Source organism: Microcaecilia unicolor, chromosome 4 (assembly GCF_901765095.1).
Source record: "Microcaecilia unicolor chromosome 4, aMicUni1.1, whole genome shotgun sequence".
Classification (NCBI taxonomy): Eukaryota; Metazoa; Chordata; class Amphibia; order Gymnophiona; family Siphonopidae; genus Microcaecilia; species Microcaecilia unicolor.
In genome coordinates, this window is record NC_044034.1 from 335,866,556 (window position 1) to 335,894,509 (window position 27,954).

Below are 27,954 nucleotides of genomic sequence, written 5' to 3' on the forward strand. Positions count from 1 at the left end.
TGTGACACCGGGGTAAAACAGATCAGAAGGTAGTGATGCCTGGCGGGAGTGATGCATACGCTTTGCCAAATAGAAAGGTCTTGAGGCGCTTTTTGAAAGTAGGGTGATCAGTAGTAAGTTTCACCAGTTTAGGCAGTTCATTCCAGAGATGAGCGCTAGAGTAGGAGAAAGTTGATGCATAGGAGCTTTTGTATTTAAGTCCATTATATACTGGGTAATGGAGGTTTAAGTACGTTCGTGAGGATCCGTGGGAGTTCCTTGGTGGCAAGTTGATCAGGGTGTCCGTGTATGAAGGGGCTTCTCCATAGATGATTTTATGCACCAGAGCGCAAATTTTAAAAGTGATACGGTCCTTGACAGGAAGCCAATGCAGTTTCTCTCGCAGAGGCCTTGTACTTTCAAATCTAGATGCACCATAAATGAGCCTGGCAGCTGTATTCTGAGCTGTCTGTAGTTTTTTCAGAAGCACATCTTTGCACCATGAGTAGATGCCATTGTAATAATCAAGACGGCTAATGACCAGTGATTGTACTAAAGTGTGAAAGACGTCTCTAAGAAAGTATGGTTTTATGCGTTTAAGTTTCCAAAGAGTGAAGAACATGCTTTTGACGGTATTGCTGGCGGTGAACATCACTGAGGTCATTGGGAATCTTATGAAAAGTATATCTAAAGTAAATGAAAAGTTAATGAAGCAGATTTGGATATACAGTGGTGGAAATAAGTATTTGATCCCTTGCTGATTTTGTAAGTTTGCCCACTGACAAAGACATGAGCAGCCCATAATTGAAGGGTAGGTTATTGGTAACAGTGAGAGATAGCACATCACAAATTAAATCCGGAAAATCACATTGTGGAAAGTATATGAATTTATTTGCATTCTGCAGAGGGAAATAAGTATTTGATCCCCCACCAACCAGTAAGAGATCTGGCCCCTACAGACCAGGTAGATGCTCCAAATCAACTCGTTACCTGCATGACAGACAGCTGTCGGCAATGGTCACCTGTATGAAAGACACCTGTCCACAGACTCAGTGAATCAGTCAGACTCTAACCTCTACAAAATGGCCAAGAGCAAGGAGCTGTCTAAGGATGTCAGGGACAAGATCATACACCTGCACAAGGCTGGAATGGGCTACAAAACCATCAGTAAGACGCTGGGCGAGAAGGAGACAACTGTTGGTGCCATAGTAAGAAAATGGAAGAAGTACAAAATGACTGTCAATCGACAAAGATCTGGGGCTCCACGCAAAATCTCACCTCGTGGGGTATCCTTGATCATGAGGAAGGTTAGAAATCAGCCTACAACTACAAGGGGGGGAACTTGTCAATGATCTCAAGGCAGCTGGGACCACTGTCACCACGAAAACCATTGGTAACACATTACGACATAACGGATTGCAATCCTGCAGTGCCCGCAAGGTCTCCCTGCTCCGGAAGGCACATGTGACGGCCCGTCTGAAGTTTGCCAGTGAACACCTGGATGATGCCGAGAGTGATTGGGAGAAGGTGCTGTGGTCAGATGAGACAAAAATTGAGCTCTTTGGCATGAACTCAACTCGCCGTGTTTGGAGGAAGAGAAATGCTGCCTATGACCCAAAGAACACCGTCCCCACTGTCAAGCATGGAGGTGGAAATGTTATGTTTTGGGGGTGTTTCTCTGCTAAGGGCACAGGACTACTTCACCGCATCAATGGGAGAATGGATGGGGCCATGTACCGTACAATTCTGAGTGACAACCTCCTTCCCTCCGCCAGGGCCTTAAAAATGGGTCGTGGCTGGGTCTTCCAGCACGACAATGACCCAAAACATACAGCCAAGGCAACAAAGGAGTGGCTCAGGAAGAAGCACATTAGGGTCATGGAGTGGCCTAGCCAGTCACCAGACCTTAATCCCATTGAAAACTTATGGAGGGAGCTGAAGCTGCGAGTTGCCAAGCGACAGCCCAGAACTCTTAATGATTTAGAGATGATCTGCAAAGAGGAGTGGACCAAAATTCCTCCTGACATGTGTGCAAACCTCATCATCAACTACAGAAGACGTCTGACCGCTGTGCTTGCCAACAAGGGTTTTGCCACCAAGTATTAGGTCTTGTTTGCCAGAGGGATTAAATACTTATTTCCCTCTGCAGAATGCAAATAAATTCATATACTTTCCACAATGTGATTTTCCGGATTTAATTTGTGATGTGCTATCTCTCACTGTTACCAATAACCTACCCTTCAATTATGGGCTGCTCATGTCTTTGTCAGTGGGCAAACTTACAAAATCAGCAAGGGATCAAATACTTATTTCCACCACTGTATATGAACAAGATTTATTGAATTTTGACTGTAAATCAGCATTTAGACATGCATATTGCAGACATATCTAAATCCCGATTTTAGAAAGACAGGATATATGCATCCAGGGACCCTTTTACTAAGCCGTGTAAGCATCTACGCGCGCCCACCGAGCGCCAAAATGGAGTTACTGCACGGCTACCACGTGGCTCTTGCGGTAATTTTATTTTTGCCGTGCGTCTGGCACGCGTGGCCGAAAAATAATGTTTATTTTCTGCCGCGTGTATCAGATGCGCGCCAAGTGGCATTTGGTGCGCGTAGGTCATTACCACCCGGTTACTGCGTGAGACTTCACTGCTAGGTCAATGGCGGGGGGTAAGGTCTCAGACCCAAAATAGGCGCGTGGCAATTTTGATTTTGCAGCATGTCCATTTTCGGCAAAACTTTTTAAAAAGGCCTTTTTTTACGGTTGCGCTGAAAAACGATTCTGCACGCGCCCAAAACCTGCGCCTACACTACCGCAGGCCATTTTTCAGCTCACCTTAGTAAAAGGACCTCCCCCCCCCCAGATTTATGTGCGCGTTGCAAGGAGGCGTAGTCTGGGTGTCTTTCGGGCATTTCAGAAGGGGAAAGCAGATATGTCCCCTGAGATCAGCATCTGGATTTACACCTGCTCCTGGGGATGTCTAGGTCAGGGGTAGGCAACTCCGGTCCTCGAGAGCCGCAGGCAGGTCAGGTTTTCAGGATATCCAAAATGAATATGCAGGAGATAGATTTGCAAGCACTGCCTCCATGGAATGCAAATCTATCTCCTGCATATTCATTCTGGATATCCTGAAAACCGGAGTTGCCTACCCCTGGTCTACGTTATATAAAGGTGCGTGTGTTGTGCAGCGCTGTACTGGAGGGATTAGGGAAGGTTGACACCTTAATCCTGCAGTGCTTTTTGTTTATCTTCCCCCCCCCCCCTCGAATGCTATACTGGCAATGATTTCAAGCTCTGTAATAGAGGAAGCATAGGTATGTATGTTTCTAAAATGACAGATATACACACATATGTTTGAAATATGGACATATGTAAGTATGTCCCTGTGTTGACCCCATTGATATTTTCGATATTGACAGCTGAAAAATAGTTGCTGTTCCTGTAGCTGGCACACACATGTCCATTCCTCTATGTATTTTAGAAAATGCTTTACATTGGCCGACCCTTTTCTAAAATACTAGCAGAAATTGACATGTCTCCATCTGGATGTCTCAATTCTGATTTGTATGGTCTTTCTAAAGCTTTTGGGACAGAGAAATATCCAGTGTATCTGAATGTAACTCACCTTGAGCTACTACTGAAAAAGGTGTGAGAAAAAATCCAAATAAATAAAAATAAATAAAATCTGCCTTGAAAGCACCTAAGCTGAAGACTTATTATTATTTTTGACCTAGTGGTTTCTTCCTCCTTCTTAGAGCCTCCAGCTCAATTGTAACCATGTCTGGGATGCTGGACACTTCATTCACAACTACCTGGCATTTTTCTCCTATTTGTATTTCCCACCTCCACTCTCCCCCCCCCCCCCAAAAGAAAAAAAAAAAAAAACCAAACCCATCTAATCTAGTCATTCAGCTGGGGGACATGCACCAGGATGCCTAGGATCCTTCAATCATGCACTGCAAATCCAGCCACTAGGTGTTGCCCTTGAGCAATGACTATTATTCCCTCTGCTGCATCCCTAGCAGACCTGAGGAGCAGAAGATCTGAATCTTGTGTATGAGTGCTGCTGAGTCACTGGGCCACCCCCTGAAGGGTAACTTATTTCGTTTTGCATGAGGTTTAAAACTCCTTTTCTAGCGATAGTGCCAAATGGAGTCATTACTCTCCCCATCTCCCCAGTTGTACAGGTTCTTGGGCTCAACCAAATGGTTGAGAACCCCTGCTTTAGAGGAAGGCTGGAAGCGTGCAGTCTTAGAACTGCACTGAACTAGTATCGCAGGGCTGCCACATGCTTAGAACTTTAAAACTCTGACCCTGTGCCCTAGTTTAAACCCCTGAATACTCTACCCTGGTCTCCTGATTTATAACCTATCTAAAATCATACACGCACACTAGAAACTTTTTTTCTCAAGCAGGAAGGCAAACAACTTTATGGCCTGCAGTGCCATTGTTTAACTCCAGCGACTGTGACTGGCCCTGCTGGAAACGGGACCAAAAGGCTCCACAATGGACCTGTTATCAGATTTCATGTTTAAACATTTTTTTATTGAACAACAATAAAATATTACAACCAGATTTCTGAGCAAATTGTTCATTTCCTGTTATGCCCCTCCCCCCTTTGCATTCCCTCCCCCCTGCCTCATGTTTAAAATCATTATCCAACATACATGAATAACGTGAAGTCCAGAGAGAAGTCCCACTCAAAGTCCAAAGTAAGTCAGATATAATGATGAGGGAGGTCAAATTCTTGGGCCTTCCCCCATCACACCAGATTAATCCCCCGATTGAAAGCAAAGTCACTGGGACTTGTAGGCTATACAAATCTTTATGTTGCCACATAGCTGTCTCTTGTCTTTAATAGATTCATTCTCTCCCATGAATCCACTCTTACTCATGTAATCCCCCCCAACCCCCCCTCCTCCCTCCCCCATTTCCCACCCTTGCCGATAATTACCCCTAACATCCACCATCACTACAGCGCTCTAAATATTAAAGTTCTGCTCCGAGGAGTCAAAGAATCCAAGTATGCGCCCCATATTTTCAGAAATGCAAGTCTTTTTTTGGGCCCGCTCCTAGCTTCTTTGGCCTCCCACACCACCAATTGGTGAATTAAATTTCTGTTATCAGATTTCAAAACACACTCATTTGCTACTGAAATGCAAAAGTAGAACTTTTCTTTTTTCCTTTGTCTCAAAGTTACATAAAGAACCAGAAGAAAAAGGCACTGAGCTGATAAAGCTGACATTCAACTAGTTACTTTATTTAGAGATAAGTGATGAATGCACTATCAAACCGCAAGAAGCCTATAAAAGGTTCAATGCTATGCACTGCTTGAGTATCAGAATATCACTGTTGGACATCGTGGCTGGGACCCAAGCGCAGAATCTGAGCTATGAGGTGTAAATGTCTCTTGACCAATTTAGAAATACATTGACGGATATTTTCAAAGGCATTATCTCTATATATAAAAGGCACCTCCAACGTTCCAATGAAGCCTCAAGCCGGAAACTTGAGGCGCCTGAGATATCCGGTTTGGCCTGCAGTCACTGTACCTCTGCCCTCGCGTCAAAACGCGATGACGTAGAGGGCAGGGCGGGGCGGGGAAGGCACAACGCACGAGTTCCACAGATTCAGTGACAGCAGCGGGGAGAGCGCTGCGAACTTTAATCACAAACTCCCAACCAAGTGACTGAGGGACGGAGGGAGGGAGAGGGGGTGTGGAACTCGGGAGGGAGGGTGGTGGTGGGGGATTACCTTGCTAGTGCCCGTTTCATTTTTATCCAAAACGGGCATTTCTCACTAGTTTATCAATATATGTAGAACTAGTATGGCATAGACCGGTATGTGTAAAGCCCACGTGGCCATGTTAACCTTAGACCCCTCCACAAAATTATTTCTGGCTATGCCACTGTGTTGCCTTCTGCATTGCTTTCTCAGGTGGGAGTTCAGCAGCCATTGGAGTTTGGACTAGGGGATGGGAAGTTCAGTGGCTGCAGTAGCTGATTTGGTTTAGTTCAGGCAGGAGAGGAAGGAGTTCTCCAGCAGCATCGGAAACTCTGGCAGGTTCAGAGGTACAAATGCCACTTCAGTAACAGCAATCAGAGAAGGGGGGACACGTACAAATGTGCGAGAACTGATGTTCCTCAATCAATCATGCAATATTATAAATAGGAACAAAAGAAAAAGTGATGTGGAGAGAAAAAGAGGAAAAAAAGGAACCGGAGGCATCAGGGATAAATCAGTAAACAGGCTATCAGGTCTCTTATAACGCTTAAGCTATTTCAGACCTCTGAACCTCCTGAATGTCATTAATCATTTGCCTCTCTGGAACCCAAACCTCTATATATGTTTTACTAGCTTTATTAGTATCTTTATTAATTTCTTTTCTTTTGTTAAGTCCATAAGACCTTAAAATATCAAAGACAAAAAAATAGTGACTACTTATCCCTGCATCTGCAGCTTCAGTGCTGAATCAAAACTGTTATGATTGCCCGATGCTGATATCTTGATGAAGCAAACACCCACAGAAGGTGATCTCTCCACAGGAGAACCAAAGACAAAACGTACAAACAGTGGATCCAAAAAAGTCCTCTCACAGTTGGTGTCTTCCTAAACAAGGTCTTTATTCAAATCAATAAAAACAACCCGACACGAAACGTGTTTCGGCTGTAAAGGCCTGCGTCAGGGGTCTATTGATCTTTGATGCAAAACACCTTGTAAAGCAGATGACTCACAGTCAATTATCTGTTAACAGAGATATCGTATGTAATACGTCGCTGCACCAATCTCTGTCAAACGCAGTATACCGGTTAAAAATAAACCAGTATATTGGATTTGACAGAGATTCGTGCAGCAACATATTGTATACGATATCTCTGTTAACAGATAATTGACTGTGAGTCATCTGCTTTACAAGGTATTTTGCATCAAAGATGAATAGACCCCTGACGCAGGTCTTTTTGGCCGAAACACGTTTCGTGTCGGGTCGTTTTTATTGATTTGAATAAAGACCTTGTTTAGGAAGACACCAACTGTGAGAGGACTTTTTTGGATCCACTGTTTGTACGTGATATTTATTTATTTATGGCATTTATATCCCACATTTTCCCACCTGCGGGCAGGCCCAATGTGGCTTACAACAGTAAAGGGCTGAAAACAGCGTTTTGGTCAAAAGACCTGCTTTCAGGGACTGCTGAAAGTCGAAATAATTGCGGCCGGCGTACCGGCTCAAATTAGTCAAGATGAACAGGCTCAAGATATGTCTTTGATACTTTACACATACACATACACATCAAGGATAATTCCCCAAAGCCATTTACTCAGGTAAATGGACTGTTAGAAAACTGCCTATCCTTTCTGCAGGTAAAAGTATGCATTGATGGTTCTTGGAGTTTGTGTGACTGTCAGGATCTATTGATTTGGTTTGTGTGAACTTACTCTGTGCTCTCCCCTGGAAGCTACTGCCCTAGTTGACCACCTAATCTTGTCTAATGGTTGAGCCATCCCAGTGTCCTACCCTCTTCCTCTGAAGACTACATCCCTCTGCTAAACCCTTTTCCAGTTGATTTTTCATATGCTCCTAACCCCATACAGTTTCTGTTGGATTGTGCTTCCTTTCCTCATCATGTGTGATGTGTGTTTTTAACTCTAATTACCATATTTCAGAGGAATAATTACTCTCTCACCATTTTTCATTGTCTCCCTACAGCCACCTCTTAATCTCCATGTGTCAAGTCATTTATCCTCCACTGCCTAGTTGTACCTGAGTGTAATTTGCCTTGAAATACCAAGGAAGGCCTGAGCTAAATCAAAATCTCCTCCTCCTTTCTCTTTTCACTAGTTAATCCACAAAATCATTGATCTGGGATATGCAAAGGAGCTTGACCAGGGGAGTCTCTGTACCTCATTTGTTGGGACCTTGCAATACTTGGTAAGATACTCTTATTGATTATTTTTCACATTTTATGTATCTTTATATATTTTCTAACTTTGATAAGTGTCTTTCTCACTGCAAGCGGGATAACCTCCTGCTTTATAAATTAAACTGCTTCTATGGTGTTTGTGAAAGCGGATGGGAGAAAGGAGTTAATATATCTTGTTCCCCAGTCGGTGGGGAATGCTGAGAATCATTCTATCTGTAGAAGTGAAATAGACATACCACTGGAATATGAAGTGCCCCCCCCCCAATCTCCTCCAGCTTCTGCCTTGGTCTCCATAGGTGGTGGCTCTTATAGAAAGGCAAACTAATTCCAGATCCGTCATGTTTTTAAAATGCCCTATTTTGAGGTTTCTTTTCTTTTTCTTAGTGCAAATGCTAGTTTCTATAAGAAATTGTAAAACACTCTTGATTCAAGTGACTAACCCTGGCAGGGGATTCAGGTCGCTCTTGAACTTTGAATAAGTGGTCTTCATTGTAAAACCCAGGAGCTTGTGGTGTTCTTACTGATTAGTCAAACAAAACAAGTCTTCCAGAATTATTATTTCACTCTGAATCACTGCTTGTGAAAGCTGACTAATTACAGTTAATAACTGCAATTTAACCCAATCTGGAGAGCATTCTTTGAAGGAGGAAAAGGATCTTGGAAACCTAAGGACAAATGAATTGAAAAAATTTGTCCAAAACTGTTCAGTTTTCTATTTGTGCCGCTTGTCTCTTGTGAGTTTGCACTGCACAGTGCCTGGACTCCTGCACTATTCTAAGTCTGTGAGAACTGCAGGGAAATTTGGACACCATACAGCTTAAATTCACTGAGAGGAGAACCAGCTTGGAGCAGGGGTATAGCCAGACCGCGAAGTGGGAGGGGGCCAGAGCCCAAGGTAGGGGGGCACTTTTGGTCATCGCCCTGCCGCCCCCACCCCTCTGCCGCCTCGCTGCTCCCTTTCTGCCGCCCACTGCCACCGCTGTACATCTTGGCTGGCGGTGGTCCCCAGCCCCCGCCAACTGAAGCGCCGCTGCCGCAAATATCTTGGCGCTGGTCTCTGGCACCGCTATATTTCCTGCCCTGCTCTCTCTTCCCCTCACATCTCGCATGCTCCTTTTAGTGAAACTTTAAATTTCACTAAAAGGAGAATGCCTGATGTGAGGGGAATAGAAAGCAGGGCAGGCAATGTGGTGACACCACCGCGGACCAGCGCTGGACGAAGACTTCAGCTGGTGGGGGCTTGGGGACCCCCACCAACCAGGGACCCAGAGCAAATTTTGGGGGGCACAGGCCCCTGTGGCCCCACCTAGCTAGGGCACAGGCTTGGAGGGATGAGGATGGGGGCAACATGGTGGAGGTTGACTGGGAGGGGGCAAGTGGGAGTTGAGTTTGATTGGGATTGGGCGTAGGAAGAATGTGTATTCGAGAAGGAGACTGCTGGGGGAAGTGGAGTGAGTTGAGTGGAAATGGGCTGGGATTAAAAAGAGCATTTGAAGGTGGAGGGGTAGACAAGTTGAAAGAAAAGGTAGGGAGAGCAGACTTTTAGGCGTGCGTTGCTCTGAGCATGCGTGTACAGCTGGGCCAGCCTCATCATTGGAAGGGGATCCTTCTTTGCCCAGGACCTAGGCCTTTATATGGAGGCTCTTACATACATAGAAGCATACATGATTTTTTTTTTTTTTTTGCCAACATAGCTCCCACTTCAGATATTTATTTATTTATTGAGGTTTATTAACCCAGACATGCAAAGTCACACGCATTAGATGTGTGACATGAATATTTGATCCCCCTTCTCCTGGTCACATGAAAAGTGTTCTTCCCTCCGCTGTTCGCTCCTTGCTCCTCAACCTTGCGGTATGACATCTCTTTCCCTTTCCTTGCCCCCCCCCCCCGGGGTCAGCATCTTCCACTGAAGCGCTGAAAACTGGCTGCCTCTGGGCAGTTGGTGGGGCCCAAGTACGTCATAAAGTTGAAGCCATCCTCAACTGTCCGCCCCCTCCATCGCCGCCATATTGACCAGAACAAAACAATTGCTATCGCTATTGAAACTAAAAGCAAACTTATGAGGTTTTATTAAACCTCCTAGGTATTGCATTCTCTCTGTTAGGAGGGGTTGGGGGCGGAAGATGTAAGGGAAGTTCGGGAGCCTCACAAATACAGTTTGAATTTAACCCTCTCCCACTTCACAGGACCCCTTGAAAACTCCCCAACCCCCCAAACTCCCCTTACATCCCCTGCCCTTGATCCCCTCCTAACGGAGAGAATGCAAAACCTAGGAGGTTTAATAAAACCTCACAAGATTGCTATTGTTTTCAATAGCGATTGTTAATGTTTTGTTCCGACTGATATGGTGGCAAGCTCCGCCCACTGCCTTCAGCCCAGATAATGGGCTAGATAGGATCATGCAGGCTCCTGTCATTAAACCTCCTTGGTGGGGCCTTCACTCTCCTGGTCCCAACCCTCAGGAAGTAGGAAGTAGAATCAGAGGAGACAGAACTGGCAGAAGGAAGGCCCTGCAGACTGCCGACAGGTAACTTATTTTCTGTGTTTCTACTGGTTTAGGAGTGAGTGGGAAATGCAGACGCGGGGGGGAGGGAGCAGGGGAGTGACTGGGAGATGCTGAACCATGAGAGGGGGTGCAAGCGAGTGACTGAGAGATGCTGAACCACAGGCAGGTGATGCAAGCGAGTGATTTAGAGATGCTGAACTGTGGAAAGGGATGAGCAACAGAGTGACTGAGAGGTGCCGAACTGTGGGAAGTGTGTGTGTGGGGGGGGGGGGGGGGGCGGGGAGGGTGACAAGCAAGTGACTGAGAGATGCCAATGGTTGGAGGTGGGGCAAGACAAGGGAGTGACTGAGAGAAGGTGAAACATGGGGAAGGGGGGGGGGGCATAGGAGTGACCAAGAGATGCTGAGCCATTAAAAGGGGGGCAAGGGAGTGACAGATCCCAAAAGGGGGGGGGGGGTGACTGAGACCAACATGGGGAGGGGGGGAAAGAGAGTGACTGAGAGATGGTGAAATGGGGTTGAGGGTGGGGGGGGGGGGGGAGATGATGCCATACCATGAGAGAGGGAGAAATAATGATGCCAGGTCCTGCGGGGGACGAGAGATTCTGGACCCCCAGGTGGGGGTTGGTAGGGAACAAGAGAGAGAAAAGACAGAAGAACATTCCTGAATTCCTGAGGAGGAGGGCAGGAGGAAAGGAAGAGAGGGAGAGATGCTGGACATGAAGAGGGATAGTGTAACATATATATAAATTGGGGTTTGATAAAGGGTAGTTTGTGTGTTAGTGAAGCTGGCATTTTGATCTGCATGATTTTTCTGTCAGTTCATGATGACGTCAAGTTTGTGAGACAGAGCAGGCTGTCAGTAAATGTGTCAGTCTTTCTTCTGCATGAAACCAGAGACTGGGATGAACATGATTAGAAAAATAAAATAACTAGACAACAAAGGTAGAAAAAGGCATTTTATTTTCTGTTTATTGGTTAGAATACGTCAGTTTTTGGAATGTACACATGCAAGAACTGGTTTAAGACATGACTGGGGCCTGCGAAAAAAACCTAATTCATTGGACTTAAATCTCCAGCATAGTGGTGGCAAATCTCTAGCTTTGGGATGGGCCACCCTTGACTTCTCTGTTAATTGCCTTTATGAAGAGATTCACCAAGGCAGAGTACAGCAGGTACAGTTTACATAAAAAGCTTGCAGTTTTGTTAACAGCATAACAATAGTAAAATGACCAAATATAAACATAACTACAATCAATGAGGTAAACCTGGAGGAGGCAAATTGAATCCTAGTAATAGGAACTAACACAATACATGACCCCCCTCTCCCCACCACCCCCACCCCCAAAGGAAAGAGGGTTTGGAGAAACAGAAGGATAAGAAGAAATCTCTGGTTAAAGTGAGTTTGGAGGGCAGACTTGTTCTCTCTGGCTAGTGTAGATTATTAGAGAGAAAAAGGAGCATTATCTAATACAATAATTTGCTCCTCCAACATTCCAATGTGTGTCACTGGGATTGTAATCACCTGCTGATGTCACTCCTCCGTCCCCCCTCCCTCCCAGTTCCATGGGACCCTGGAACTGGGAGAGAGGGACGGAGAGAGGGGAGACCCTGGAAATGGGAGGGAGGGAGGGGGGCCTGGAACTTGGAGGGAGGTGAAGAGTGCAGGGGAGAGATGCTACACATGGATGGATGGAAGGGGCAGGGCACAGAGGACGTTGCCTGCATATGGATGAATGCAGGGGAGAGAGCATAATGCAGGGGAGGGAGGGGACCCTGAAACTCAGAGGGAGGCAGGGAGGGGACGACCCTGGAACTCGGAGGGAGGGGACGACTCTGGAACTCGGAGGGAGGGGACGACCCTGGAACTTGGAGGGAGGGAGGGGGGCAACAACCCTGGAACTCGGAGGGAGGGAGGGACAACCCTGGAACTCAGAGGTAGGGGGGACCCTGGCACACACTCTCATGCTCACACACACACACTCGCACCCAGTCTCACTCTCTCTCTGTCACACACACACACACACACTCGCACATTCATTCTCTCTCTCACACAGTCACTCTCACACACACTCGCTCAAACATACACACTCCGAGGAAAACCTTGCTAGCGCCCGTTTAATTTGTGTCAGAAACGGGCCTTTTTTACTAGTAACTAAGATATTTTGCTCTGGCAGCAGCCCTGTGAGTGAAATGTAACCATATGAAGATTGTTTTATTGTGAGAGGTGAACAGCAAAGTGGGCTGGATATATAAACTGCTCACTATGTGGAAAGGCAAACTAATTATCAACATTTATACACTTTGGGGATGATTATCTGTTGAATTGGGTGGATAAAGTTGGGGCTAATAAAGCAAACACACTAAAGGAAAGCAAACGAAGCTTTAAATTGGCCGAGAAGAGCAATGATCAAACAAGGCAATCTGGACAACTAAGCCATTACCTGGGTAAAATCTGTAGTTGAAAATTGCCTTTCTTCTCTGTGACCAGCATGGGAACTTTTACCCACAATGCAAAGGGGACGAAAAAGCTGGCAGGTAATAAATATGTGGAGATTTTATTTTGAAATTCCCATTCATAATTTACAGAAAGGACTTTGCACCTGAATTTTCAAAAGGAAACCCGATGGAGAGATTCTCTTTGAAAATTCGTTTGCAGCCCCTTGGATTCAAGGTGCCCATGGGTATGCAAACTGGCAACAGAGTTTAAAAATTAGGCCTCATTAAGAATAAAAGCACATAGTGTACTTTGTAGTATGCTTTGCTTGGACTGCTTCAGCAGGTTCGAAAGCTGTTGAAGAATCCTTCTATTCAGTGCGTGTTTTTCCTAGCAAAAAATGTGCCGGTACTCAAATGCTAGGCCATCCTTCAGGTGTGGGGTGATCACTGAGGGATCCACCCCACAATAGCCAGGACCCTGCAACCAGTCACAGAATCTAGGCAGAATTGGTTTGTAGAGCCTGAGCTCTTTCATTAAAACTTGGGGTCCATGGGTCAATTTTAGCAGACAGTGGAAAAGGTGCCGGTACTTAGTACCCCCTCAAAAAAAAGCCCTGCTTCTATTTCAGATTACTAGAAAAGGACTGGACATGTAGAAAATGATTCATTCCAAAAAATGATATCACATCTTTCACCCACCTACTGTTCGCTAGATCGGATACTGTCAAATTGGCTAAAGTTTCCCTCTTTAGAACTACTAACCCATCTACACTCAATTATAACAAAAAGCCTTACAGATGGAGTAGTCCCAAAAAATCTCTTAAAGAGGCCCTGGTAAAGCCAAGTCTTAAGAAATCTTCATTGGATCCATACTCCCTAAGTAACTATCATCCAGTTTCAAATCTTCCATTCTTATCCAAAATATTGGAAACGGTTGTGCTTACACAGTTACAATCTTACGTAGAATTGAAAAACGAATTACATCCAAGACAATCAGGTTTTAGGAAAGGTCATAGTACAGAGATGGTTCTGACTTCCCTTCTAAGTGAAGTACATTCTAGACTGGAACAAGGTTACATCGCATTGATTATCTCACTTGATCTGTCCACGGCGTTTGATCTAATAGATCATGATCTACTACTCAATTGTTTGAAGGAAATTGGTATCTCGGGCACAATCTATAATTGGTTTGCATCTTTTCTCAGTAACCGTTCATTCAAAGTTGTTCAAAATCAATCTATTTCAAAATCTCACCCCATCTCCTGTGGGGTACCACAAGGATCGGTTTTATCACCAATATTGTTTAATCTATATGTCAGTCCATTTTCGTTACTTATCCAGTCTCTGGTTATCGGCTCGTATTCATATGCTAATGCTTCCTTCGTATTCATTGCGTGCAGCCGCTGAACATTGATTTGACACCATTTCAAAACTGCCTTGATGAGGTGGCCAGTTGGCTTACAAAGCACCATTTAGTATTAAATCCAGATAAGACAATAACAACTTGGATAACAGGTCATGGATCAATACCATCTTTAATACTTACTCTGTTTAGTAAGCAGATACCTACGGTACAATCCTTTAAATATTTAGGTGTCATTATTGACTCTGCATTATCCTTTAATGAACAAATATCTGATGTAGTAAAAAAATCTTTTTATCATCTACGGAAATTGCGTTCAATCAGAAACTCGAAAGACAAAGACTCCTTGTGTACCCTAACGTATGCAAGTCACTTAACCCTCCATTGCCCCATGTAAGCTGCATTGAGCCTGTCATGAGTGGGAAAGCGCGGGGTACAAATGTAACACAAATAAATAAAATAAATATCATAACACGTATTGACTACTGCAATGTCATTTATGCAGGCCTCACAAAGGTCAATTTAAAATGCCTACAAATGATACAAAACACAACAGCCCGTGTTATCTTCCAGGCCTCAAAATATGACAGGATTACACCCCTTTTACACCATCTTCACTGGCTTCCAATTGAAGTCAGAATAAAATTTAAGATCCTCATTCTGGCATATAAAGCATTACACTTATCAACCCCATCATATTTAGCCAATCTCACCATACCATACTCACCAACACGTGCACTCCGGTCACTCACAGATATTAGATTAGTAATTCCATCACCTTTGAGGGCTGGATGGGAATCTACGCGAGTGTCCGCTTTCTTTTTCTTATCCCTCACACTTTGGAATTGCCTCCCAAAAGTAATTAGATTAGAGGAATCATATACCCGCTTCCGTAAAACCTTAAAAACATACTTTTTCCACAGTACGTAAAACAACGCATGATAAAGGGATAACAGACGCAATGGATGTGCTATTTTCAACCTGCAGCATTATAATCTTGGTTTTTGTATGAACGGTACTGTATTTTTGTTCACTCACCTCTTAGTATGGATGTTTCTGTTTTTGCTGTGCTTTCCTATCGACTAATGGATTTCTTAGTTTGTATGTCTGTGTTCTAAATGTATATTTTTACAGTGTAAACCGTTCTGCTTTGCCAATGCAATAAGTAACGGTATAGTAAATGAATAAACGATAAACGATTCCTCATTTCCTCTTCCATTTCTGTGATGTTTCAGGCTCCTGAGCTCTTAGAACAGCAGAAATACACAGTGACAGTGGATTACTGGAGCTTTGGCACACTGGCTTTTGAATGCATTACTGGTTTTAGACCTTTTCTTCCAAATTGGCAGCCGGTGCAGTGGTGAGTAGCCTGAGCAGGAAAAGAGAACTGGCTGATAGTAACTATGAAAATATATTTGTGTTTGTGTGTATGAGAAGGTGTGTGTGGGGGGTGGGGGGAGTAGGGGAATGGGTAAAGGTATTGGTTAGTCCTTACTTTTATTCTTTTTCCTTACTTGAAATTTTAGGCATTCAAAGGTGAAACTGAAAAGCGAGGACGACCTTGTTGTTTATGAAGATCTGGCAGGGGAAGTGAAGTTTTATAACTCTTTACCGTATCCTAATAATTTAAACAGGTAAACGAGATGAACTCAGTCACTGAGAGGAGATTTCTCTGGTACGCTGGGAAGTTGATATGTGTATTGTTTTGGGTACTAAACAAAAGCTGATTAATTTTTTTTAATGAAGCCGCCAGAGGAGCACATCAGAAGGATGCCTTGGATGTGGCCAACCTGGATTTTAATAAAATCTTTGAAATTGTTCTGTATAGAAGACCAGTGAGTAACATAGGTGGAATCCCCTTTTTATGGGTGGTCAAAAAGAAATTATAAAAAAAATGGATGAGAAGTTGGTCTGTGTGGTCCATTCTACTAAAGAGAAACCGGCAGATATTCAAAGCAGTAGCGTAGCCAGAGTTCAATTTTTAGATGGGCCTGGAGGTGGACTGGGTGGGCACAGGCCTCGCATTTCCTCCCCACCCGCTGCCGCCGCCGCATTTTCTCTCCATCCGGCCGCCGCCGCCACATTTCCTCTCCACCCTCTACCCCCTCCCCCCCGAGACAGCCCCCTGCAAATGGTCAGTTCAGGTCATTTTTACTGACCTGAAGCGCCGTTCTCCCTCCAGCACCGGCGATTCCCATAGCCAGTCTTCTGCCAGCGCGTGTCGTCGGAGCCTCTTCTCAGGCGCGTCCCGCCTACGATGCAACTTCCTGTTTTCCGTAAAGGTGGGACGCAGGAAGTTGCAGAGTAGGCGGGACGCGCCTGAGAAGAGGCCCCGACGACGCGCGCAGGCAGAAGGCTGGCTATGGGAATCGCTGGTGCTGGAGGAAGAACGGCGCTTCAGGGCAGTAAAAGTGAGCAGACCACGCGCATGGGGAGAGCGGGCAGAAGAGGCTGGGCAGGCCTGGAGCAAAAGTGGCTGGGCCTGGGCCCGTCCAGGCCCACCCGTGGCTATGCCCCTGATTCAAAGCTAGTTAACCAGCTGGGGACAGCCGGCGACCGGTTAACTTGATTATCGGCGGCTATCCGGTCATTCTTAGTGGCACTTAACTGGTTATTTTGGCTGAAATTGATCAGTTAGCCCCGAAGTGCTGTGCAAGCTGGGTATGTTGGGGGCATTCCGGGGGCGGAGTCCAGTTAGCCCCGATATTCAGAGCTAATTGCCAAGTGTTAGTGCATAAATATGATCACATAAATAGCAGTCCTGTCTTTGGGCCCTGTTTACTAAGCTGCGTTATAGGCGCGTTAACTATGTATGCGCGTTAACCATGTACATAAGTATTGCCAAACTGGGAAAGACCAAAGGTCCATCGAGCCCAGCATCCTGTTCCCAACAGTGGCCAATCCAGGTCACAAATACCTGGCAAGTTCCCAAAAATGTACAAAACATTTTATACTGCTTATCCCAGAAATAGTGGATTTTCCCCAAGTTCATTTAATAATGGTCTATGGACTTTTCCTTTAGGAAGCCGTCCAAACCTTTTTTAAACTCCGCTAAACTAACCGCCTTTACCACATTCTCTGGCAACGAATTCCAGAGTTTAATTACATGTTGAGTGAAGAAAACTTTTCTCTGATTTGTTTTACATTTACTACATTGTAGCTTCATCGCATGCCCCCATGTACTAGCCTACAATATCTCTATAGGCACCTACATGGTTAGCGCGAGCGCTAATTGTAGGCGCGTTAAAAATGCTAACACGCCTTAGTAAACAGGGCCCTTTATGTGTTAACAAATAGCCAGCTAGCTCGAGTTAACCGGGCATGCGCTAACCAGTTTTAGAAAAAAAAAAAAAACCCCGGATATTCAATTCCGGCAACCGGACACGGCCTGCCATTGAAAATCCGGGTTCAGCGCCGGCAGTGGATATTAACAGCGCAGCCCCACTGCCGGCTGAATATCGGAGGGGGAGGGGAAGGATGCCACAGTGATTAGTATCTTTTTTTCAATTCCTTTTAATGCCTTTATAAGGGACATTTATGAAAGGGCTAGAAAGGAATTTGTGTTTTATGTTTAAATGATTTGTATTGAGATTTCAGCATATTAACCATCTCAATACATTTAACTGAGCAGAGCTCCTCAGCAAATCAGGCAATATACATCTGATGCCGCTTAAAACAATATCCATAATCTTTTTGATTGTTGGTTCCCCCCGTTCCCCCCCCGCCCCTTGATCCCCTTCTATCCCTCCCCCCCTTTAAACTGTAGACATCCCCTTTAACAGATAACAACAACATATGTAACCATTTGTAAACATAATCCAACATCTCTTCACCTGTAACCGTCTCCAGCTATCTTATAAGCTCTCATACTAATACAAAGTTTGTCTATTCCATTTATCATATTCACCTCTCTCCCATCTCATCTCTGTCCCTCCCCCCCCCTCCCTCCTCACCACCGGAGACACTCATCTGCAAAAGAATGAAAATTCTCTCCGTAGGCAATGTAAACCCTGCATCCAGACTTCAGTTCTAAATTGGGTCTTTGATATGTTGTTACTTAAAGTCATCTGTAGAGTTGTATTTACGGAGGCATAATGATAAACCAGATATCCAATTGCTCAACAAAAAAACCACCTTGTCGTCTCCTCTCTTCCCCTTCCCTCCCCCCCCATCCCCTACTCCCCAGTATCATGTCATGTCATGGACTGAAATTTGCGTTTTATTTGCAGATGATATCAAAATCTACCACAGAGTAGATATGCCAGGGGTGATTGAAAAAAAAAAAGATTAAAAAAGACTTTCAGAATATTGAACGACTGATCCAGGGGTTGGCAACTTCTCTTTAATCCAAGCAAATGGTGAATCATATATCTGGGGTGCAGAAATCCACGAGTCGAATACTGTTTTGAAGGGCAAGAACAATCAGCCCCCAAACAGGAAAGAGACTTGGGTAGCAAGAATTTGGGAAATCTAACAGGGCATTTTTTTGGATGACTTTCTATGGTTAGTGCATTGGGCTTTGATTCTGGCAACCTGAGTTCAATTCCCACTGCAGCTCCTTGTGACCTTGGGCAAGTCACTTAACCCTCCATTGCCCCAGGTACAAAAACTTAGATTGTGAGCCCTCTACGGACAGAGAAAAGTACCTGCATAAAGTGCTGGGTACACCTAGTAGCGCTATAGAAATGATTAGTAGTAGTACCTCTCTCTAGATCCACCTTGAGTGCTGTGTGACGTTCTGGGGAGCACATCTACAGAAGGACATTGACAAAGTTGTGGCAATTCTTTTTATTTATGCTTTCATAATATTACACAAGCAATAAAATTGTTACATGTAACTCAGGAATCAAAAGAGATCAAATATTTGAAACAATATATACTCTTACACAGAGATTTACTAATAGAATAAAATATTTCACTTTTGTCCCTTCCTTAGACCACAACCAAGGGGGGAGTGGCAGATAAATCAGGGAAATCACTATAGGAAAAAGGAGAAAAAAAAAGGAAAGGCTTTATGCCCTCCCACCTATATTTTATCTAGCCTTACTGATATTATAGCCCTGACACCCTCTTCAGATCTATGAAAGCTCTAAGTTGATCTGGTGTAAAGAAAATATACTTAACTCCCAAATATTTCACTATACATTTACATGGGTATGCTAACAAGAAAGTTGCCCCCATAGTCTTCGTCTCGTCTCTCATTTCTAGAAATTTTTTCCGTTTTTCTTGAGTAACTTTAGTAACATCAGGGAAAATCCATAATTTTTGACCGCAAAACCTTTGATGTATATTCTTAAAATATAACTTAAGTATAGCATTAAAGTCTTGCTCAAATACAAGTGAAATCAAAAGTGTAGCCCCGTTTGTTACTTCTGATAGTGAGTCCTCTAAGATCAAAGAAATATCTTTCAAATCGTCACGTTTCTCTTCTCACTGAATTTGTTCCAATTCTTCAGGGATCCCCCCCGACTCTTTTTCACAGGAAGAAAATATATCTTTTTTTTATTGGAGGAATATTTTGAGGTGAAATCTTCAAAATTTCAACAAGGTATTTCTTAAATAATTCTAAGGGGAGGATTCCTACTGGCTTTGGAAAACTCAAAATCCTCATATTCAAACGTCTTATTATAGTTTTCAATTTGTTCTATTTTCTGACGTATGCTTCAATTATCCTTCATAACCACTGAGACATTTCCTTTATATTTGAAATATCGTTTTGAGATCTCTGTACCTGGTCATTAAAGTCTTGTTTCAGTCTATCCATCGACTTAGAGAGTTGGTCCACCGTGAAAACAAGAGTAGTGGCAATTCTAAGGAGGACCCCTAAAATGCCCTGTAAACAATAATTAAAGGAGGCAGTTTTCAACCAATTCACAATGCTGCAGAGGACGTGTGTACTTTCACTTTGAAAACCGCTGTGGGGACAAAGTATTTTGCGGATACTTTTTTGATGGAAAATAACACATATCAATTTGTCTTGTTGCTCCCCTGGGAATATCTTCTCATAATGCAGACAAAAATGCTTATACTATGGAACACCACACATTCTTTCATCCGGGTGAAGCTTGGGTGATTTTTCAGGCAGGAAAATGAATGCTTGAAAATTTGCCTCAGAGGGCCCGATGCACAAAATATACTGGGCCAGGAACGAGCAATTGTCCAGCCAGTTCAGCGAGCTCGGTATTCAGCAGGCAAGGCAAAAGGGGCTCTGTGGGCTTTTTAATGTTTGCGGCAGCAGACAACGAGAATCCTATGCTAATGTATTTAAATGAAATAGTAGAGATACAAAAGTCAAATCACTCAATGAGTATGTTCAGCGGAAGTCTCATTCTGTCGCTTCAAATAGCCAGCTAGACTGCCGGTTTCGTGCGACTATTTTAATCATAGACGACCCCCTACCATCCACATACATTTTTTCTTTTTTGTCGTTAATGTGCTCAAAATTATCTCAAAACTAGTGCAATTGAGTGACCGCCATCAAATCAGTGGACGTCTTCTTAAATGTAAATACAAATTATTAATCCATGCCTATGTTTATGCTCAGTAATTGTGTTCTTTATAATACTGTCTACCATTTTGCCCGGCACCGACGTCAGTCTCACCAGTCTATAATTTCCCAGATCACCTCTGGAACCCTTAAAAAAAAAATTGGCATTACACTGGCCACCTTCCAATCTTCCAATTCCATGTTTGATTTTAAAGATAAATTATATATTACTAACAGTAGCTCTGCAAGTTTATTTTTTAGTTCATCACTTCTCTGGAATGTGTACCATCAAGTCCAGGCATTGCTACTCTTTAATTTAACAAATTGCCTCATTATGAAACTGAAGGAAGGGAGGCTCAAAAAATTATTTCACCGAGAGGCTGGTGGACTCCTGGAACAAATATTCAATAAAGCTAGATGCCAAAAGTGTGACAGAATTCAATCATATCAGGGGAGACTTATGATTGAGGTCTACAAAATCCTGAGTGGTGTAGAGTGGTGTGCATTGATTTTTTTTTTTACTCTTTCAAAAAGTACAAAGACTAGGCGTTAGAACTAGAGGGCATGATATGAGAAGGGGGGCAGACTCAAGAAAAATGTCAGGAAGTATTTTTTCACAGAGAGAGTGGTGGATGCTTGGATTGCTCTCCCACGGGAGGTGGTGGAGAGGAAAACGGTAACGGAATTCAAACATGCATGATTTAAACACAAAGGAATCCTGTTCCGAGGGAATAGATCCTCAGAGGCTTAGCTGAGATTGGGTGGCAGAGCCGGTGGTGGGAGGCGGGGATAGTGCTGGGCAGACTTATACGATCTGTGCCAGAGTCGGTGGTTAGGAGGCAGGGATAGTGCTGGGCAGACGTATACTGTCTGTTCCCTGAAAATGACAGGTGGTGGGAGGCGGGACTGGTGGTTTGGAGGTGGGGATAATGCTGGGCAGACTTATACGGTCGGTGCCAGAGCTACAAATCAAGGTAGGGTATACACAAAAAGTAGCACATATGAGTTGATCTTGTTGGGCAGACTAGATGGACCGTGCAGGTCTTTTTCTGCCGTCATTTACTATGTTACTATGTAGATACAAATCAAGGTAAGGTATACACAAAAAGTAGCACATATGAGTTTATGTTGTTGGGCAGACTGGATGGACTGTGCAGGTCTTTTTCTGCCGTCATCTACTATGTTACTATCCAGCTCATAATCGAAAGTGATCGCCGGCCATTTCCCGACACAAATCAGGAGATGGCCGGCGATCTCGGAAAAGCGGCGAAATCGGTATAATCGAAAGCTGCTTTTTTTGACAGCATCGCCGCTTTCCCGCCGCCTCACCGGCGAAAGTTCAAAGGGGCGTGTCGGTGGTGAAGCGAAGGCGGGACATGGGCGGGTATGGGCATGGCTACCAGATAGCCGGCTTTCGCCGATAATGGAAAGAAAATACGGCGTTAAGCAGTATTTCGCCGGGTTTACTTGGTCCTTTTATTTTCACGACCAAGCCTCAAAAAGGTGCCCAAACTGACCACATGACCACCGGAAGGAAGCGGAGATGACCTCCCCGTACTCCCCCAGTGGTCACTAACACCCTCCCACCCAAAAAACCCCACTTTAAACACTTTTTTCCAGCCTGTATGCCAGCCTCAAATGCTGTACCCACCTCTTTGACAGCAGAATGTGTTCTGTCCTCCGACAGCCTTTTCATGCTTGTGATGTGGCTCTGGGGTGAGTGTGACACCTTTTCTGTTATTTGCACTGCAGAGTCACATCAGCAATGCATTGTGGTGGGTGTAGGCATTGGTAGTTGGTAGGCTCTACTCCCCTGGTGTTTTCCCCCTGCTTACTGGGTCAGAGTGTACCCTGTTTTGTTTCCTGTTGTAGTCCATGCAGTAGTGGCCATTTTTGTAAGCCAATTTCAGTTCCCTTTCCTGTGTTACCCACGTTAGAGAAAGTTCTTACCTTGAATGGTGCTGAAAGAGGGCATTGTACACCATTGTGCCAGCTCTGACCTACTGCTTATCTTAGTATCAGGGGACTCTTTGCCAGTGGGCCACAACCTCTGATCTGCAGTTAACTGTGAGTAAACGTGCTTATTCAAATAAAGGACTTTTTCAAAGAGATTAGTCTTCAGGTGTCAACTGGTGTGCCAAAGTTATACAGCAGCAATAAGTCCTAGAGGCTTTATGCAGGTCCCTGGAGCAGTTTTAGTGGGTGCAGTACATTTGTGGGTAGTGGGTTTTTGGGGGGGGCGGTTGGGGGGCTCAGCTCCCAAAGTAAGGGAGCTATGCACGTGGGAGCTTTTCTGAAGTCCACCGCAGTGACCCCTAGGGAGCCCGGTTGGTGTCCTGCCATGTCGGGGGGCCAGTGCACTAAAAATGCTGGCTTCTCCCATGGCCAAATGTCTTGGATTTGGCCGGGGTTTGAGATGGCCGATATAACGTTCCATTATCGCTAAAAAACGACGCCGGCCATCTCAAACCCCGGCCAAATCCAAGGCATTTGGCTGGCCGGAACCGTATTAGCGAAACAAAAGATGGCCGGCCATCTTTTTCGAAAATACGGGTCTGGCCAGCTGTTTGCGGCACCGCCAAAATAAATCGCCGGCCATGTATTTCGTCGGCGCCGTTCGATTATTCCCCTCCACGTTACATGGAAATACTTTTAAAAGAAATAAGAGGAAATATTATAGTTAAGCTCTGGAACTCATTGCTGGAGGGTGTGGTAACAGTGGTTAGTGTATCTGGGTTTAAAAAAAGGTTTGGACAAGTTCATGGAGGAAAAGTTCATAGTTTGCTATTGAGATAGAAATGGGGAACCACTGCTTTCCCTGGGATCAGTAGCATGGAATGTTGCTACTAACTGGGTTTCTGCCAGGAACTTGTGACCTGGATCAACCACTGTTGGAAGCAGGATACTGGGCTAGATGGACCATTGGTCTGACCCAGTATGGCTATTCTTAGTTCTTAAATAAACAATAGAACCTTTAGAGAAGTGAGAGAGAGGATCAAAAACTGAGTAAGATCTGTTTCACAGATCTGCAAACCAAGTATATCGGGCAGTCCTCATCAGCAAACATCTTACAGATTTCTCTGTGAATTTTATACACTTCCTGCATGTATACCCTAATGATATACACAATGTAGGATACATTTTCAAAGGCTAAAGGTGCCTTTTGTGCAGTTAAAAACTGACTTAATCCACCTACATCAGCCTTATCCAAGTAAGCGGATTTTCAGCTGATTAACCAGATAACTATCCTGATCAAGTTTGTTGAGCAAAAAGGTTGTCGTAACTTCTGTTCAGCTATCTGGATATCCCTCCTGTCCAGATAGTGCACCGGTGGGCAACCTGCGACCTGCTATTGAATTTTATGTATCTGCAAGACCATGGAACGTATACATAGAAAACATCATTAACCAGAGTTTTAGCGATTTTAATTACTGTATTTTGCAAATATTTTCAGAATACCCACTCTAGCAGTTTGTTTCCATCATTTTTAGTTGAATTTTTACTTGTGCCTCTATCACAGAGGGTCTATGGAGCTCTGTGCATTTTGGGTTCTGACATTATGTAATATTGTGGCCCACTTGGGGTACTACTGAAATTCATGCAACCCTCTGGGTATAAAGGTGGCCCACCCCTGAGATGGCAATGCCAATCACTGCTCTACCCAGAGATTCACTGCTGCCCTTTATCTGGACTGAATATGAGAATTTGTTTGGCCAGTGTTTAAAAAAATAAATGACCACAGCAGCTAAATACAGACCTATAAGATTGTACCAGAGGCAGTGGAGGGTTAGGTACTTTCAAAAGGGTCAGGGCAGAAGCACGAACTCAGCCCTGGATTGCCTAGCTTACATGCTTTAATTTAGGCGAGCCCATTATAGGCCTATTTTTCGGAACCTCAGTTTAAGATGCTTAAAATTAAAGTTAGGTGCCTATATTCAGGAAAATACTTTAGGCACTTATTTTCATTGAATATAGGATCCCAACCAGCACCTGTCTGAGGAAGCTCTCTTGAGGTGCTCGGCACTCTTTGAATAGGGGGCTCAGTGTGTACAAATATGAGACTGTCTCTGGGAAATGGTGACTAAAGTCGCGGACCCAAAATGCTGAGAATGGCCAATTTATGATGTCATGGATCCATAGGGCAGTCTGAAAAGTGAGGTTCGAACTTTGGAAACTTTTTTTTTTATTTTTTCACATAAAAGGATGGGGTTTGGACTGTTGCGTTACAAATTATTAGCTGTAAAAGGATTCATTAAAACCTTTTCTAGATACTGTACATGACAGATGTTAAATTTCATATCTAACAATTTCTCAGATAAATTGTTTTTGTACTGCTTGGTCTCATTGAATTCTGTTGTACATAAGTTCCCTTTGTCCTTTTCAAAATTCAATAAAGATACTGGGACACAAAAAAAAAAACTTTTTTTTTTTTTCATTGTGGTGACTTTGGTCACCCTTCCCCAGAGATAGTCACATATGTATTTGAAACCTGGTTTGTTTCATGCAGGCTGAAAAGTACGTGCATACTTTTATAATTAGGCATGATTGAAACCGATCTGATTATGTATTCTGAGTACAGCCATCCTGTATTAATTGTATTGCACTTCCTTATCATAATCACTATTTTGAGGTTACTTATATCCTGTTTATAGTAGTATTTCCTACTTTTTCTTCTCCAGCATCCTGGCAGAGCGGCTGGAGAAATGGCTGAAGAAAATGCTTTTGTGGCAGCCACGGCAGAGGGGGACAGATCCTCAGTATGGAGCCAATGGTTGCTTTAAGTCCTTGGACGACATCCTTAGTCTGAATGTGAGTCTAAGACAATTTCTCTGGAAAGGGCAATTCATAGAGATTTGCAGTTGGGATTCTAGTTGTGAGTAGCTAAAGGGAAGCTAAATCTGTGGAACAGGGAAGCCCAAGATAAGGTCAAAGTGGAATATCAGGGAGACGGAGCAGATAAAGCCCACTTAGAAACTGACCACAGGGAATAAGGAGTTCAACAGAAGTGGCACAGTGGTTTGGAATAAGTATGTCAAACAAAAAGATAAGCCTGGCTGTTGTGGTAAGTTCATAGGGCCAGGGCCGGTCTTAGGCAGGGGCGACAGGGGTGGTCGCACAGGGCCTCATGCTCCTAGGGGCCCCGCATCTCTGGCACATCTGTCCTCCTGTCTTGGAACACCTCCCTGCTCCATACCTTAATGTGCATCCACATTTCAGTAGAGAGCATCAGGCAGCGGCAGCGATTTTTATATCCTGTCAGCTGCCAAGCCCAGAGTCTCCTCGCTGCTGTGTCCCGCCCCCTTTTGATGTCACTTCCTACTTCCATAAGGGCGGGACGCAGCAGTGAGGAGGCTGTGGGCTTGGCAGCTGACGGAATATGAAAATTGGTGCCGCTGTCTGCCGCTGTCTACTGAAACGTGGTGGATTGTTATCGAGGTATGGGGTGAGATGGGGTTCCAAGAGCTCTAAACATCCTTATGGCTTGTGGTGGCGGGTGGGTGGGGGCGGATGCGGGCGGCCCACTGAACTGGTCTGCACAGGGCCCTGCAATTGTTAAGACCGGCCCTACATAGGGCATCCAAAGTTTGGCATTGAAATGGGGAAAAACTGGCAGTTGAGCACCAAAAGAAGAGCACATGACAGTTCTTTGCAGAAGTGCACTTAGGCCATATTCTATAAATGAACGCCTAAGTATTCACGTGCATAACTGCAAACGAGGTGTTCCCATGGGTGGGGCATGGGTGGGTCAATGGCATGGCCAGGCATTGAGCGCACATGTTATAGAATACTAAAAAGTTGCGCACCCAACTGCCTGTATGTAGGCATGAGCATTTACACCAGCTTATGCTCACGCCTAAAGTTGGGTGCGCTACTCAAGCTAACATAGTAACTTAGTAGATGACGGCAGAGAAAGACCTGTACGGTCCATCCAGTCTGCCCAACAAGATAAACTCATATGTGCTGTTTTATGTGTATACCTGACCTTGATTTGTATCTGCCATTTTCAGGGCACAAACCGTAGAAGTCTGCCCAGCACTAGCCCCGCCTCCCAACCACTAGCCCTGCCTCCCCCCACCGGCTCTGCCACCCAATCTCCGCTAAGCTTCTGAGGATCCATTCCTTCTGAACAGTATTCTGTATTGGTAGATCCGCACAGAACTGTCTTCATAGAATTGGCAGATAGTGCATGCAATCCCAGCGCCTAACTTTTGAGTGCCCTGTGTAGAATTCCCCTGAAAGTGTGCCGACTAAGGGGTCTTTTTACTAAGCCGCGGTAAAAAGTGTGCTAACTTTGAAATTACCGCTGGGTTGGCGTTCTACCTGGGCGGTAGTGTTGATTTGTCCTACTGCCGCTTTATAAAAGGGGCCCCTATGTGCACAAATATTGTACATGCAGGCCTAAGTATGTGTGCTTACAAGGATGGCCCTTGGGGGATGTGGGTTAATATGTAGAGACTCTTTGTAGGACCTCATCCTTCCTATCCCTGTTGGCATTAATAATGTTCCTTGCCTTTCCTATACCCTGAGCATCAGCACAATCCCTAACCCCCCCCCCCCCCCCAAAAAAAAAAAAAATTCAACAAAAAGAATCTGGCAAGCTCCATACCCAGTGTTGCCAGGGCTGCGGGTTTCCCGCACAATTGGGCGGCTGTCCGCGACCTGTTGCGGCCAATTTTTGATGGCTGCGGGATGGCTGCAGGCTGCGGAAAATTGGTCGGCTTTTTCGCGGCAGCTGTGCGGTTTTGGAAGCTTTTCCGGCGGGGCTTCTAATGGTCCAATTTGGTCCAAGAGAAGCCCTGTGGAGGCGTGGTTAATGACGGCGGAGTCGGCGTTAATGATGGGGGGTTAATGACATCAGAGGCGGGGTCGGAGGCGGGGTTAGTGACGTCGGGGGCGGGCTTTGCCTTTGTGCGGTCTGGGGCTGGTTTTGGGCGGGGAAAATTTTTTCAGTCTGGCAACCCTGTCCATACCTCACCTTCTCTGCTGGCTTCCTCTTTAAGGCAGAACTGCATGGGATGCCCTAATCTTCTAAGACTTACTGGCCCTGCAGTTACAATTTTAATTTATTTTGGTATTTGTATTCTGCTTCTATTGGGAGATTCAAGGTGGATTACAAGATTGAACCAATTTCCATGCTAATAAGGTACCTCTCACCAAATATCCTTTCACTACAATACCCTCCAGTCCCGAAAATAAAACTCAAAAGATCTTTCACACCTAAATCGCCCAAATTAAAACTTTGTCAGCAT

General features: G+C 44.6%; 1 protein-coding gene across 2 annotated transcripts in view; it reads left to right on the forward strand.

Annotated features, from left to right (window-relative positions):
• The window catches only part of IKBKB (inhibitor of nuclear factor kappa B kinase subunit beta), a 96,059-nt gene that overhangs the window by 20,379 nt on the left and 47,726 nt on the right, over positions 1-27,954 (forward strand). For both annotated transcript variants that reach the window (XM_030202068.1, XM_030202069.1), the window contains exons 7-10: positions 7,826-7,915; positions 15,453-15,577; positions 15,744-15,851; positions 25,384-25,513. In XM_030202068.1, the coding sequence (XP_030057928.1) occupies positions 7,826-7,915; positions 15,453-15,577; positions 15,744-15,851; positions 25,384-25,513 (453 nt within the window). The remainder of the gene's footprint in view (positions 1-7,825; positions 7,916-15,452; positions 15,578-15,743; positions 15,852-25,383; positions 25,514-27,954) is intronic.